Source organism: Hibiscus syriacus, unplaced genomic scaffold (assembly GCF_006381635.1).
Source record: "Hibiscus syriacus cultivar Baekdansim isolate YM2019G1 unplaced genomic scaffold, ASM638163v2 tig00008957_pilon, whole genome shotgun sequence".
Lineage (NCBI taxonomy): Eukaryota > Viridiplantae > Streptophyta > Magnoliopsida > Malvales > Malvaceae > Hibiscus > Hibiscus syriacus.
In genome coordinates this window covers 178,407-191,682 of record NW_024062178.1, presented here as the reverse complement: position 1 = coordinate 191,682, position 13,276 = coordinate 178,407, and the positions used below count along the sequence as shown (strand labels likewise).

The window sequence follows — 13,276 nt, the reverse complement described above, 5'->3', positions numbered from 1 at the left end:
CTTTTGTGATTACCAATAACTTTAGTGATTTTAATGTAACTTTCGAAATTTAAGTTACTTAAATAATATACTATTAAAATTTAGTTATTATGAATGTAGTTTACCCTTCTATTTTTTTTAAAAGATCAAGATCCAACTCTTACCGCGAGTTCACGTGGACCCCACAGTCTTATTGTAGAACCTCGTGATTATCACCATCTTCCGAGGGCAAACTATTAATTCCCCAAGTCTTCCTTTCAATTAAAATAAAAAAAGAAAAAACAACCCCAAAAATTCTGCCGGGTTAACTCAAGCCAACCCTGTTGCCTGTTTCGAAGCAGACAACGAAAGAGACGGCAACAAACGGCAATAAGTAACGTCCAACTCATACTTAACGCCTCTCACCCGTTTCCCCAGCCACACGCATCCCCATGTTCAATCATCCGTACGTATAACGTCTTAGTAACGGCTTTTCACCGTTCACCGTCAAAACGTCCGTTATGTTGACTCCTCAGGGACCCTTAACCTTCCTTCCCGGTTAAATACGGAACCAGAGTTAGTCAGTTAGTTAAATTAAGCCTTAAACATGCGATAAACACCACTTTTCACAGAGAAGAAAACCAAACAAGAATCGGAGTTTAAAGGCAGACAACAAAACAAAGTTGCGTAATATAAGACGCGCGGGAAGCGATTTTGGGGGGATTCTCTTCCTTTTCAGACAAAGAGAGTAGAAAAGTGAAAGCGAAAAGCGGTTTTCTCCTGGGGAAGTAAAAGGCGGTATTGCAACCGTTAAAGCGGTTTTCGGTTACGGTATTTGGATCTCGCGATCGTTACGGAGAGGGAAAAAACATTGTGTGGAAAATTTTGTTCTATTGGAATCGAAGAGTCGAGCAGTTAAATCGTGTTGATTATCTCTGTTATTAATCGTAATTATTTGGTTTTATTTTGGTGATTAACTGTACATAATAAGTGAAGTACTACAGCGATTTAGAGGATCTATTTGGTTTTTTTTAATTGCTTCTCTGCTACTGTTTCTGCTTGTTGACTCGGTGAGTTAGGGATAGTTAAATGGCGAATAGAGTCGGATCGCTTTCGCAGACGAATAATGTGTCCTCTGAAGGTAAGAAGAGATTTTCTTAATCTACTTTCTTTCTTTTTTTTCTGGATTTTTTTGAAGGTTTTCATTTCCTTTTTGTGTGATAGGAAACGGAAGGGATGATCTGTATACGGAGTTATGGAAGTTATGTGCCGGACCTCTGGTTGAGGTTCCTCGAGTTGAAGAGAGAGTATATTATTTTCCACAAGGGCATATGGAACAGGCAAGTTTTTTCTCCTTTTTTGTTGTTTTTTCCCTTTCTTTTTTGATCTGATTTCTTTTTTGTCTGTTTGTTTTATTCGGAAATATTTGAAACGGGTTGTTGATTGAAATATTGCTATTTTTGGTGGGGATTGTTTTAGTTGGAAGCGTCCACGAATCAGGAGTTGAATCAGCGGATTCCGTTGTTTAATCTTCCATCAAAGATTCTTTGCCGTGTTGTTCATATTCAGATGCTGGTAATTTTCCATATCTGATTTTTCAGTTGCTTTGTATGGGTTGTTGTAGTTTAAAGACCGTGCTTTGATTGTCTGTTTGGTTGCTGAGAAACTGAAGGAAACAAAAAAGAAGTGGAATAATTATTTGGATCTATTTGTTTTTATTGTTTTTGATCTTTAAGAGAATCTAAACCTTAAGCTTTGAATAATTAACTTTCCTTTTTGAGTAATTAGTTTTATTGGCTGGATAAATTGTGTTTTCAGTCCAATGCTAAGTGATGTAGACAAAGTGGATCATTATATTATTCTATCAACATGATTGATTTGGGGATAATTTTTATGGATTTTGATGCTTGTAGGCTGAACGAGAAACAGATGAAGTTTATGCACAAATAACTCTGTTGCCGGAACCGAATGTAAGTAATCAAATTTGAACATATCTCAGTATTAGAATACAAAAACAAAGTTGGTCTCTCTCTCTTTCTTATTATATTGTTTGAAATTACTGATATCCAATTATATTTTTGGCATCTTATAGCAACCTGAGCCAACAACTCCTGATGCATGCCCTCCTGAGCCTCAAAGACCTACAGTTCACTCATTCTGCAAGGTTTTAACAGCCTCGGACACGAGCACCCATGGAGGGTTTTCTGTTCTTAGAAAACATGCCACCGAATGCCTTCCTCCACTGGTATTGTGTTCTAAATCAAGCTATTTGTTTTGGCCTTTTCATCTTCTGTCAACTGTCATAGATTTTCAGTTTATTGATTTCTGGAAGTGGTTGTCTTTCAGGACATGAACCAGGCAACGCCAACCCAGGAATTGGATGCAAAGGATCTTCATGGTTATGAGTGGCGCTTTAAGCATATTTTCAGAGGTAACCGAAACACCTTATTTTCTGTCTTCTTCATTCAAAATTTTGATATTAAAGTGCCTTTTTGGTTTTGGTAGATATGAGATACTTAAATAAGCCTTTATGTTTTGACCTCTCATTCTATGTAAAAGGTACGCCCACCATGAATGAGCGAATCACTCGGATTTATTTGTTTATTATTGAACAGGTCAACCAAGGAGGCATTTGCTCACAACAGGATGGAGTACATTTGTTACTTCAAAGAGATTAGTTGCTGGTGATTCTTTTGTGTTCCTAAGGTATATATATTTTTTCTCTTTTCTCATTTTTCTCCACTTAGATATTTTTGTGTATGCCTGCATGTGCTCTGCTCTTTGCAAGTTATATTCATTTTTATTGTAGCTGATGATCTATTCATTTAATACTTGGTCCTATAGAGGGGAGAATGGGGAGCTCCGTGTTGGAGTGAGGCGGGTAGCTCGTCAACAGAGCAGCATGCCGCCATCAGTGATTTCAAGTCGGAATATGCACTTGGGAGTTCTTGCAACTGCATCTCATGCTCTTTCAACTCAAACCCTCTTCGTTGTCTATTATAAGCCAAGGTATGATATTTATGGATTTACCAAAAAAAGAGACTCTAATTATTTTCTTTTCTCATATTTATTTCACGTAAAATATCAGGACAAGTCAATTCATCATCGGGTTGAACAAATATTTAGATGCTCTTAATAATAAGTTCGCTGTTGGCATGAGATTTAAGATGAGGTTTGAAGGGGAAGATTCTCCTGAGAGAAGGTAGTGGAACTTAACCACATGATTGATCTGGATTGGTATTTTTTAAGGGAAAAAAGTTTTTTTTTTCTTTAAGTACTCACTCAGCATACCTTGATTGATAAGGTTTTCTGGAACAATTGTTGGTGTTGAAGACTTTTCTCCTCACTGGAAAGATTCAAAATGGCGTTCACTGAAGGTAATTGGTTCTTACACGAAATATCCAACTTTAATTTAAATTGTTAAGGCTGGTCATGTTCATCAAAGACTTCTTAATGCTTCTCAACAGGTACAATGGGATGAGCCTGCCTTTATTCGGAGGCCTGACAGGGTTTCACCATGGGAGATAGATCCCTTTGTTGCTCCAATTCCACCCACTCTGACTCAACCAAATGCAGCAGCTAAAAACAAAAGGCCTCGACCACCCACTGAAAATCCTGCTCTATGTAAGGCATACTTTTCCTTGAATTATTTATATGTTATACTTATGCTTGTTATATCTGACTTGTTCTTTGAAATATTGTAGACATGCCAACAACAACAGCATCAGCTCCTTGGAATTCTGGAGTGATGCATTCCCGTGATCCAAGTCAACATAACGTTTCTGCCGAAGCTAAAAGAAATGAGAATCTTGTCCTGTGGCATCACATGCAGACAGAGATAAACAGTAGTTGCAGCTCTGTCTCGAAGACTCGAAATGAAGCAAGCTGGCTGCCTTCTGGCATGAGTGTTTCTCAGCATCCGTTTCCTGATGCAATAGAGGGTAGCAAAAGTGTGTCTGGTTGGTCTCTTCTTTCAAGCTTTTCAAATCCGCAACTGAAGGATGATTCAACCTTTGATCCAATTGAAAAGTTAAAGAAATCTGAGACAGCTGCTAGTTGCCGATTGTTTGGTATTGAACTGATAAACCATTCTGTGAGTTCTACTCCAGTGGAGAGGACACATACACAACTTTCTAATGTGACTGTTGGTACTACTGAAGGACATGGTATAAGTACTCTGTCACCCACTGATTCTGACCAGAAGTCTGACATTTCAAAAGATTCTAAAGACAAGCAGGAGGAACAGTTACAGGTATCATCAAAAGAGATCCAGAACAGGCAAAGTTCTAATTCTACAAGAAGTCGTACTAAGGTATTGGAAGTAACATATGTTCATATGTTTGTAAAACCATCGACTTCTTTGAACAATTTCCAATAAACTCTCTTCGGGGTTGTATATGTGAACAGGTTCAGATGCAGGGGGTTGCTGTTGGTCGTGCTGTGGACTTGACCACGTTGGCAGGGTACGATCTGCTTATAGATGAACTAGAGGAGATGTTTGATATTAAGGGAGAGCTTCGCCCTAGGAATAAGTGGGAGATCGTCTACACTGATGATGAAGGGGATATGATGCTCGTAGGTGATGACCCATGGCAGTAAGTTACTTGATGCATGTTATTTTTCCTTTTTTTAAATATACAGAAGAAAGAAGCCTCTTCCAGAATTTATCTTATTCTCTCCAAATTTTCATCCTTGCAGGGAATTTTGTAATATGGTAAGAAGAATATTTATCTGTTCAAGCCAGGATGTGAAAAAAATGACCACAGGGACTGTAACTAGCTCAGATTAAGCCTGAAAAGTAAAATAAGAACCTTTTTATTTTTATTTTTCCCCATTCTGTACCTGCTGTTCTTTTTTTTTTCTTTTGTTGTCGGTGGAAGCTTTTGTATGACTTCTGAGCTATGGAGGGTTGTTAGAGTCTAGGGACACTAATCACTAGCTCGATTTTTGGAGCTGCCTACCATAGGAAGACAAAAATACGTCACCTGGATTTGAAGAACCAAGACTTGTTCGAGAATTAGATAGGCTTAGAGGCTAGGAATAGGATTATGTGAATACTTATCTTTGTGGTGGGTGGTGGGTGGTGGGTTCAGGGGGTGTTTCTAATCTTTTGGTTTCCTCTGTTTTGTAAATGTGAAATGCGTCTTTGTTTTGGTTTTCTTTAGTCATTAGCCTGTCTGGGTCAGTTTTCGTTAGTCATTACCCTGTCTGGGTCGGTTTTCGTTAGTCATTAGCCCCGTTTGTCCGGCTAGAAGGATAGCCTGTATTAGGATATGAAGCACTGATAGCAGCTGTTGTCGAGTAAGCGGTGAGCTCATTGGGGAATTGATGTCGGATGGGTAGCCGAGGCGGGTCTAGTCCTATTGTAAATTCCATTGCTTTGCCAAACTTCAGACCTTTTCCCTCAAGCAACGAGTTCAAATAATGATAATTCTTTTTGTAGGGACGTTTAATCTCTACGTGCCCATTGGCCATTACTTCTTTATGGGGAGCTTTCATTAGTGTTTAGCCAATCATGTCAATTCAAGATTGTAAAAGTCTTGATCGTCTATAGATATGTTCCTTTTAGGTGCTTTTGTATGTGCTCTCTTGTTAAAATGTCGATCTAAAGATACATTTTCAAATCATTGTTAGATTTGATCTGTCAAATCATCAGGCCTGGTTTGGTTCATACTTTATAATAAAAAAAGCTATCGTTTTAATTTAATTATAAAATAAACGGAATTATTAATAAAAAAATATTTTTTATTGTTGTTAAATATGAACTAGGCTACTTTGTGGCTGGCTCGATTTGGTTTCGACAAATCTTACGTTTTTTTTTTGAGTCATGGCATGGCAGAAGTTCGGTTCAGGATCCGGTTTAAGCATAGCTTGTTTTTCAGAATGGCTATCAAGTAGTTCATGACAGTTGTTTGCAGTGTGTAAACTATAAACCTTATGGACGCAAGCATACAATAATAAACCTAAAATGTCCGCCTTTTAAGAAACACGAAGATGCAACAGGGCAAAACGAAAGATGGACCCATTAAAACTTGAGCATAACGGCAAATATAGCCAGCCATCCACATGTATGGAAAATATGAATGGAGAGATGGCGACGCTGCATATACCCAAATTTGGTTCTTTTCCCCTAGTCAAAGATGCCTTTACAGAGTTACGAGTAATAAAATAAGGCATTTTTATATAAATAAGTTTCAGCTTTCCAATGCTCTAGGCCAATGTTATCCCAAAATAATTTATTAAAAATGTATAGAAATATGTTTGAGCCTAGCAAAATAATTGGACCGTTTCCCCCTTTTTTTCTGGAGCAAGAAGTACGCTGCATGGGTGAGCCACAACAGTCGCACGAATCTCAACGGAGATGGGTGATTTTGACTAATCTATCATTGATAGACGTCTCAGGATCAGCATTGCACACCTCCTTACGCCACCATGTTTCACTAATTCAGTGATTCTTGTTCCTCGGGATTGTCTCAGGAAAGGCGGGTTAATATACGATTAATATACGGTAATATCGGATACATTAAAATGTATTTAATAAATTCGGTTTAGCGGTACCTATTATGTTGACAACTAATAATGTTTAGGTAGAATATGAAAAACTATTAAAAATTTGGTAACCGGTAAACTTTGGTTATCGGTAAGTATCTATCCTTTTTAAAAAGTGTCCATATTTTAACATATCAAGTAAATTTGACCGGTTTTGTCAATGAATCTGATTTTATCATATTTTTACCTGATATAGTATCAGTATCCATACATGTGGAAAAATATATTATTATTTGGTAATTAAATTAAATCTTTATAATATTTTAAAAAATATCAAATAATTTGTGTGTAAAGAAATTATTAAATTAATAGGTGGAAAACATGAAACACTATTAAAAAAATTGAAACATAAATTACATAACTTTAAAAAAGTAATATCATTTTTTAAAAGTGTCCATACTTATTTCATGTGGAAAACATATATTATTATCTTCGGTTAATATTGTTAAATTTAAATTTAAAATATTTTATAAATATCAAAAAATCAAATAATTTTTGTGTAAATGAAATTATTAAACTATTATAGGTGGAAAACATGAACACTATTAAAAAAAATTGAAACATAAATTACATAACTTTAAAAAAGTATATCATTTTTTAAAAGTGTCCATATTTTTGTGGAAACATATTTATTATTATCTTTGGTTATATTGTTAAATTTAAATTCTAAATAATATTTTATAAAATATCAAATAATCAAATAATTTTTTGTAAATGAAATTATTAAATTAATATTGTAGGTGGAAAACATGAAACACTATTAAAAAAAATTGAAACATAATTACATAACTTTAAAAAAAGTATATCATTTTATAAAAGTGTCCATACGTATAAAGTAGGTCTAAGTCATGAAGAATATTAAATTACCAGGTAAAAATATGATAAACCGGTAACAAAATGATAAAACCAAAACGTTACCGGATATTGAAAGTGTCGATACTTTATATATAGGACGACACTTTGTGAATTTAAAAGAGAAGCAGTTTTAGCGCTTATAATGTGTCGATACTTTAAAAAATATATCGATCCACAACGATATAACAGGTAAAAATATGATAAAACCGTATCAAAATGATAAAACGGTAAAATGATATCGGATATATTGAAGTGTCGATACTTTCGTAGTACGTGTAATAAATTATCGACACTTTCAAAGAAATAGGTAATTATCCTTTCGAAAGTATCGACACCTGACATAAAAGTATCGACACTTTTATATTGTATCGATTAAATTAAATAACATCCGATCAAAATATAAGCTAAATCTCCTCTGAAAATAGATAGAACGGACGAGTTTTGAAAGCGAAGCGTAATTGTTGCTGCATTTCAGAAGGCGTTTCTAAAGCGAAGTTTGTTTGTTTGTTGCTGCAGTCTAATCGAAAAGTATGTTGTCGAAACCCTAATTTTTTATATTACAGTAATCGCGATAGTGTTTTTATGTTGTTTGGGGTTTTGGAGTAAGAAGCATTGGGAACGATTGCAGGTAGAAAGTGATATCAAGGAAAATATAAATGTCGATACTTTTATTAAATATTATAGGTAGAAAATGATATTATAGGTTGTATAAATGTGCCGACACATTTTGGTGGGCCATTCTAATTCTTTTGAAGAAAACCGTTTTACCACAAGAGTAGTTATCTATATTGTATATTGAATAAAGTGTATGTAACAAATAATTTGATTTGCGTAAACTGATATATGAAGGAAAAATGGAGTCAATGGGTTGGAAAATTGTTGGTGGAGCAGATGACTTTGAAATTGAGGCCGAGACTCGAAAGCAACCCAAGGGTGGATATATGTACTTCTAGTAAGTATCAATGTCTTTTTGTTATTATTGTTGAAATGGTAATTGGATTAAAGTATCGATAACTTTAAATTGATTACAAATTTTAAATGTTGACAGTATGGCCGAATGCAAAAGGATGAAGGAATGGCACACAGAGCGGTTCGGTATGTAAAATGAAATTGACATTGAGTATATTTAGTGTTAATGTATTGATTAAGAAACGTTTATGTTTTATATTAGGTGACAAAAGATGTGAGGTCCAAATGGAATTCAATGAGTGATGCTGAAAAGGAACCTTATATCACACAGTCAAGGAATGATAGTAAATAATACAAAGAACGGAGGAAAGCACATGAAAATAGGTATTTAAACTTGTAAATACGTTGATACAAAATATATAAGAACTATAACATTATATATTGTTAAAAAATGTAGGAAGTGTCGACAAGATGCATCATTAAAAGGGGATTTATTAATTAAACACCTTAAGGAGAAGGGTCAGTTGAATGTGCTGGAGAAATAGGTTTTGGATCGTTGGTAGGAGTAAGGGATCGACCTATTCGGAGGGAATTTGGTCGATCCTTGATGGCGCAATTTGATGTCAGGCAATGTGTTGCTAAATATGGTGATTTTTCATTTCCTCTCGGGATCCCATGTGCTGCAGCCGTATTGGGGGTAGAAAATGAAGGCAAAAGTGTTGTAGAAGTCTGTCAGAGTAAGGACTGGAAAGCACTTGCCTCCAAATATGGTTTGAAGCATAAGGTGACATATACTGAAATTGAAGAGGAAATAAAAAATGGATCTTACGTTGGGGATGAGCTGAAGGCCAGAGTTCTATTACCTTGTCGGTAATTTCTTTGTCCAACGGGTAATACGTCAACGAACAAAGAACATATGAAGCTCATTGTGATGAAGGCTTGAAGGGTGAATTCAATTGGGCTGAATATATCCATTCGAGATTGATTGAATCAATAATCAACTTTAAAAAGGGCAGCCAGAGATACCTCAAAGGGTGCATAGCAATCTTAGAGGTAAATGAGTTGAAGAACTTTTTGTGTTTTTATATAAAAATATAAATTTTATTATAAATGCAGGTTGCACTGTTCGATTTTTGGTCGGGCTGTGAGGCAGTGCCGGCTTATGAAAGAACCGGAGTGGCACACATCCGTGCATGGGGGAAGGAAGAGGTGGTTAGAGTGATGGTGAAGTTGAAGTTGGATAGAGCGAAGAAGCAAGAAATGGTAATAAATGTAATTAAATAATATTAGAATATAATCAATGTCTTAATATTGTAATTTAATTTTGAAGGTTATGGCAAGGATGTAGAGGAGGCAGTGGAGGCAGAGGAGAAGAAATGAGGATGGTGTATTGGGGGGATGACGGTGAGTGGGACGACGGTGAGGGAAAACGTAGTAACTTCGACATTTTGATGTCTGAATTGGTGATATAAAAAAAATCCAATTTGAAATCATGAAAAGACAATCAAGAGTCGAAGAGAAACTTGAGAGAGTCGAGAGACACTTGAGGGCATAAGGGGGTAGTGGAAGGAAAAATAGATGGAGTGGTGAAAGAAGTAGAGGTGTTGGGGTGAAGGGTGAAAGAAGTTGGGGTGTTAAGGGGTGATATTAAGATGGTACGGGTGAAAAATTTGAGGGAGTGATGAAGGAGGTTGTGGAATTGAGGAGTGAACTTACGGGGGTGAAGGGGTGGTTGATAAATACTTGGATGAAGGAGATCAATTCAAGGGTGAAATAACGAGATGAAGAGTTGTAGAAAAAAAATACGATGAACTGAAAAAATATGAAGAAGAAAAGAGGGAGGAGGAAGAAGAAGAGATGGAAGAAGTGAGGAGGAAGGAAGTCAATGTTATTTATACACCGGAGAGTGTTATAGCAGCAGATTTGGATTCGAATGTCCTGCACCCCAGAAGAAGAAGCAGAAGGTAAGTTGAATAAAAGAAAACTTAATTTGATTTTATTATGTTGTTGTGACAAAAATTTGTATGCAAAATTGTAGTTGAAAAAGCGGATATTCCAAGCGGAATTGATGACATCGAAGCTGCAATTTGTGATTATTATGGAATAGCGAGTTAGAATCAGAGTAAGTGAAATATATTGTTTTGTGAGTGATATTTAATATTTCATGACAACATATTAATCCTAATGATTCATACAGATTCTGTAATCTCAATGGGAAATCAATTCGCTACTGTATACGACGTGCACGTTGAAGCCTACGGAATGGGTTGGCGGTGTGGTAAGTAGAAAGTAGAAAATGTTAAAACTTATTGAATATGTTCTGATTGTGTAATTAATTTTGTTAGGTTATCTATTTGCTCGCCTGGACCATATGCTACGATTCTCAAAGTCACTCCGGAGGATTGGCTACCTTCCATACCTCTTAGCGGTGAGTTAAATTAATAATATTGAAAAGTAGTGTTATAGACGGTAAATTAATAATGTTTGTTGCGTATTACAGCAACAGGCGTTGGATGCCAACAACAAAGAAAGTTGAGAGTATTTCTACCTTCTGGGGTCTCATATGGATAACTATGTGAAATTCACCGACTGTGAGAAGGTAAGACACCATACCAATTGCAAATGATGTTTTCGGATATAGAATGTTGAATTTTGTCAAATTGGGTGTGAAATTTGTTGCAGATCATGATCACAATAAACTACCATAATTCACTTGGTATCTGTTGGTGTTGGATATGGTAGATCATGTTGTAACAATATATGATAGTATTTACAACTGAAGCAGCTAAACAGAGAGTGAAGGATGCTAAGAGATTGGTATGTATGTATGTATGAAAGGACATTATGTAAATTATAATGCATAATTTTTTGGTGCATAACTTCTTCTATTTTAATGCAGATTAAATATTAGATTCTTTAATAAGAAACGCATTTGGGTTAAATCCTGTGGATCTCTAGGAAAGTATCCCTTGAAAAATTCAAATTTGTGGAGCATAAGAAGAATAAGCAATTGAATGGGTATGAGATGTTATCACAAATAGAAAGCTTAATTTATGCAGTATTCATCATAATTGATATGTGTGGTTTCAAATTTTGTAACAGACATGATTGCGGCATGTATGTGATGATGGGATGGAATCGATCGGTTCTACAGGGGCAACTGGTGATTTTGTAAGTGGATAGAAAAATTTGTTTGTGGTAAAATTGTTAAAAGTCGTAGATTGAATGCTGTAGTTGACAATACTTAACGTTCTGACAATTTGAATATAGGTTGTTGGAGACTGGGATCGATCGCGAATATTAAACGATCTCGTAAGCCACAATCAAAATGAACGTAGACAGGAGATAACAAAAGCTGCAATATTACATAAGAATAACAAAAGGATGCAATGATGTAAATGTAGGGTTAATTTGTATAAGATTTATAATTTTGTATACGATTTATATTTTGTATGTGAATATAATTATGAATGAGATGAGAAAAGTTAGCAGTATGTTGTTGTACATGTTTCTTATACACATTAAGGGTCATGTTGATACTTTGAAGTAAAAGGCAAATTTACAATATGGCCAACAGGGTGCAACCATAAAGTGTCGATCCATATATAAAAAGTGTCAATCCCAAAAACATCGAAAACCAAAAGTATAATGTAATATGTAATTTTTCAATCTAACCGGTACAAGTTTACTGGTTTTATGAGAGAATATGTCTAAATAATGTGTCGACACTAATTTAGTTTGTGTCGATATTTTTGTTCCAGAATGAATGGAAAACAAGGTGCAACCATAAAGTGTCGATCCATATATAAAAAGTTTCGATCCCAAAAACATCGAACCCAAAAGTATAATGTAATATGTAATTTTTCAATCTAACCGGTACAAGTTTACCGGTTTTATGAGAGAATATGTCTAAATAACGTGTCGACACTTTTTAGTTGGTGTCGATATTTTTGGTTCAGAATGAATGGAAAACAGGGTGCACCCATAAAGTGTCGATCCATATATCAGTGTTGATCCCAAAATATCGAACCCAAAAGTAATGTAATATGTAATTTTTCAATCTAACCGTACAAGTTTACCGTTTTATGAGAATATGTCTAAATATGTGTCGACTAATTTAGTTTGTGTCGATATTTTTGTTCCAGAATGATGGAAAACAGGGTGCAACCAAAGTGTCGATCCATATATAAAAGTGTCGATCCCAAAATCATCGAACCCAAAGTATAATGTAATGTAATTTTCAATCTAACCGATACAAGTATACCGGTTTTATGAGAGAATATGTCTAAATAATGTGTCGACACTTTTTAGTTTGTGTCGATATTTTTGGTCCAGAATGAATGGAAAACAGGGTGCAACCATAAAGTGTCGATCCATATAAAAGTGTCGATCCCAAATCATCGAACCCAAAAGTATAATGTATATGTAATTTTTCAATCTAACCGGTACAAGTATACCGGTTTATGAGAGAATATGTCTAAATATGTGTCGACACGTTTTAGTTTGTGTCGATATTTTTGGTCCGAATGAATGAAACAGGGTGCACCCATAAAGTGTCGATCCATATAAAAAGTGTCGATCCCAAAATCATCGAACCCAAAAGTATATGTAATATGTAATTTTTCAATCTAACCGGTAAGTATACCGGTTTTATGAGAGAATATGTCTAAATAATGTGTCGACACTTTTTAGTTGGTGTCGATTTTTGGTCCAGAATGAATGGAAAACAGGGTGCACCCATAAAGTGTCGATCCATATATAAAAAGTGTCGATCCTAAAATCATCGAACCCAAAAGTATAATGTAATATGTAATTTTTCAATCTAACCGGTACAAGTATACCGGTTTTATGAGAGAATATGTCTAAATAATGTGTCGACACTTTTTAGTTTGTGTCGATACTAATTTAAATATCAAGTGTTTTTCCACCGTTTACTATATATAATACTCTTAATCGAGAAACCCTAAACATAAAGGCAAGCAGGCAGAAGATAACTCTTCCTCTT

General features: G+C 35.2%; 1 protein-coding gene across 1 annotated transcript; it reads left to right on the top strand.

Annotated features, from left to right (window-relative positions):
- The first annotated feature begins 575 nt into the window (after positions 1-575).
- On the top strand, positions 576-4,957 carry LOC120202598 (auxin response factor 9-like). The gene is made up of 14 exons (XM_039203004.1): positions 576-1,099; positions 1,183-1,298; positions 1,438-1,533; positions 1,872-1,928; positions 2,051-2,203; positions 2,305-2,389; positions 2,574-2,664; positions 2,803-2,967; positions 3,047-3,160; positions 3,263-3,335; positions 3,426-3,582; positions 3,663-4,270; positions 4,366-4,553; positions 4,657-4,957. The coding sequence occupies exons 1-14, from the start codon at positions 1,048-1,050 to the stop codon at positions 4,745-4,747; spliced, it is 2,046 nt and encodes a 681-aa protein (XP_039058935.1). The 5' UTR covers positions 576-1,047; the 3' UTR covers positions 4,748-4,957.
- Positions 4,958-13,276: the final 8,319 nt, after the last annotated feature.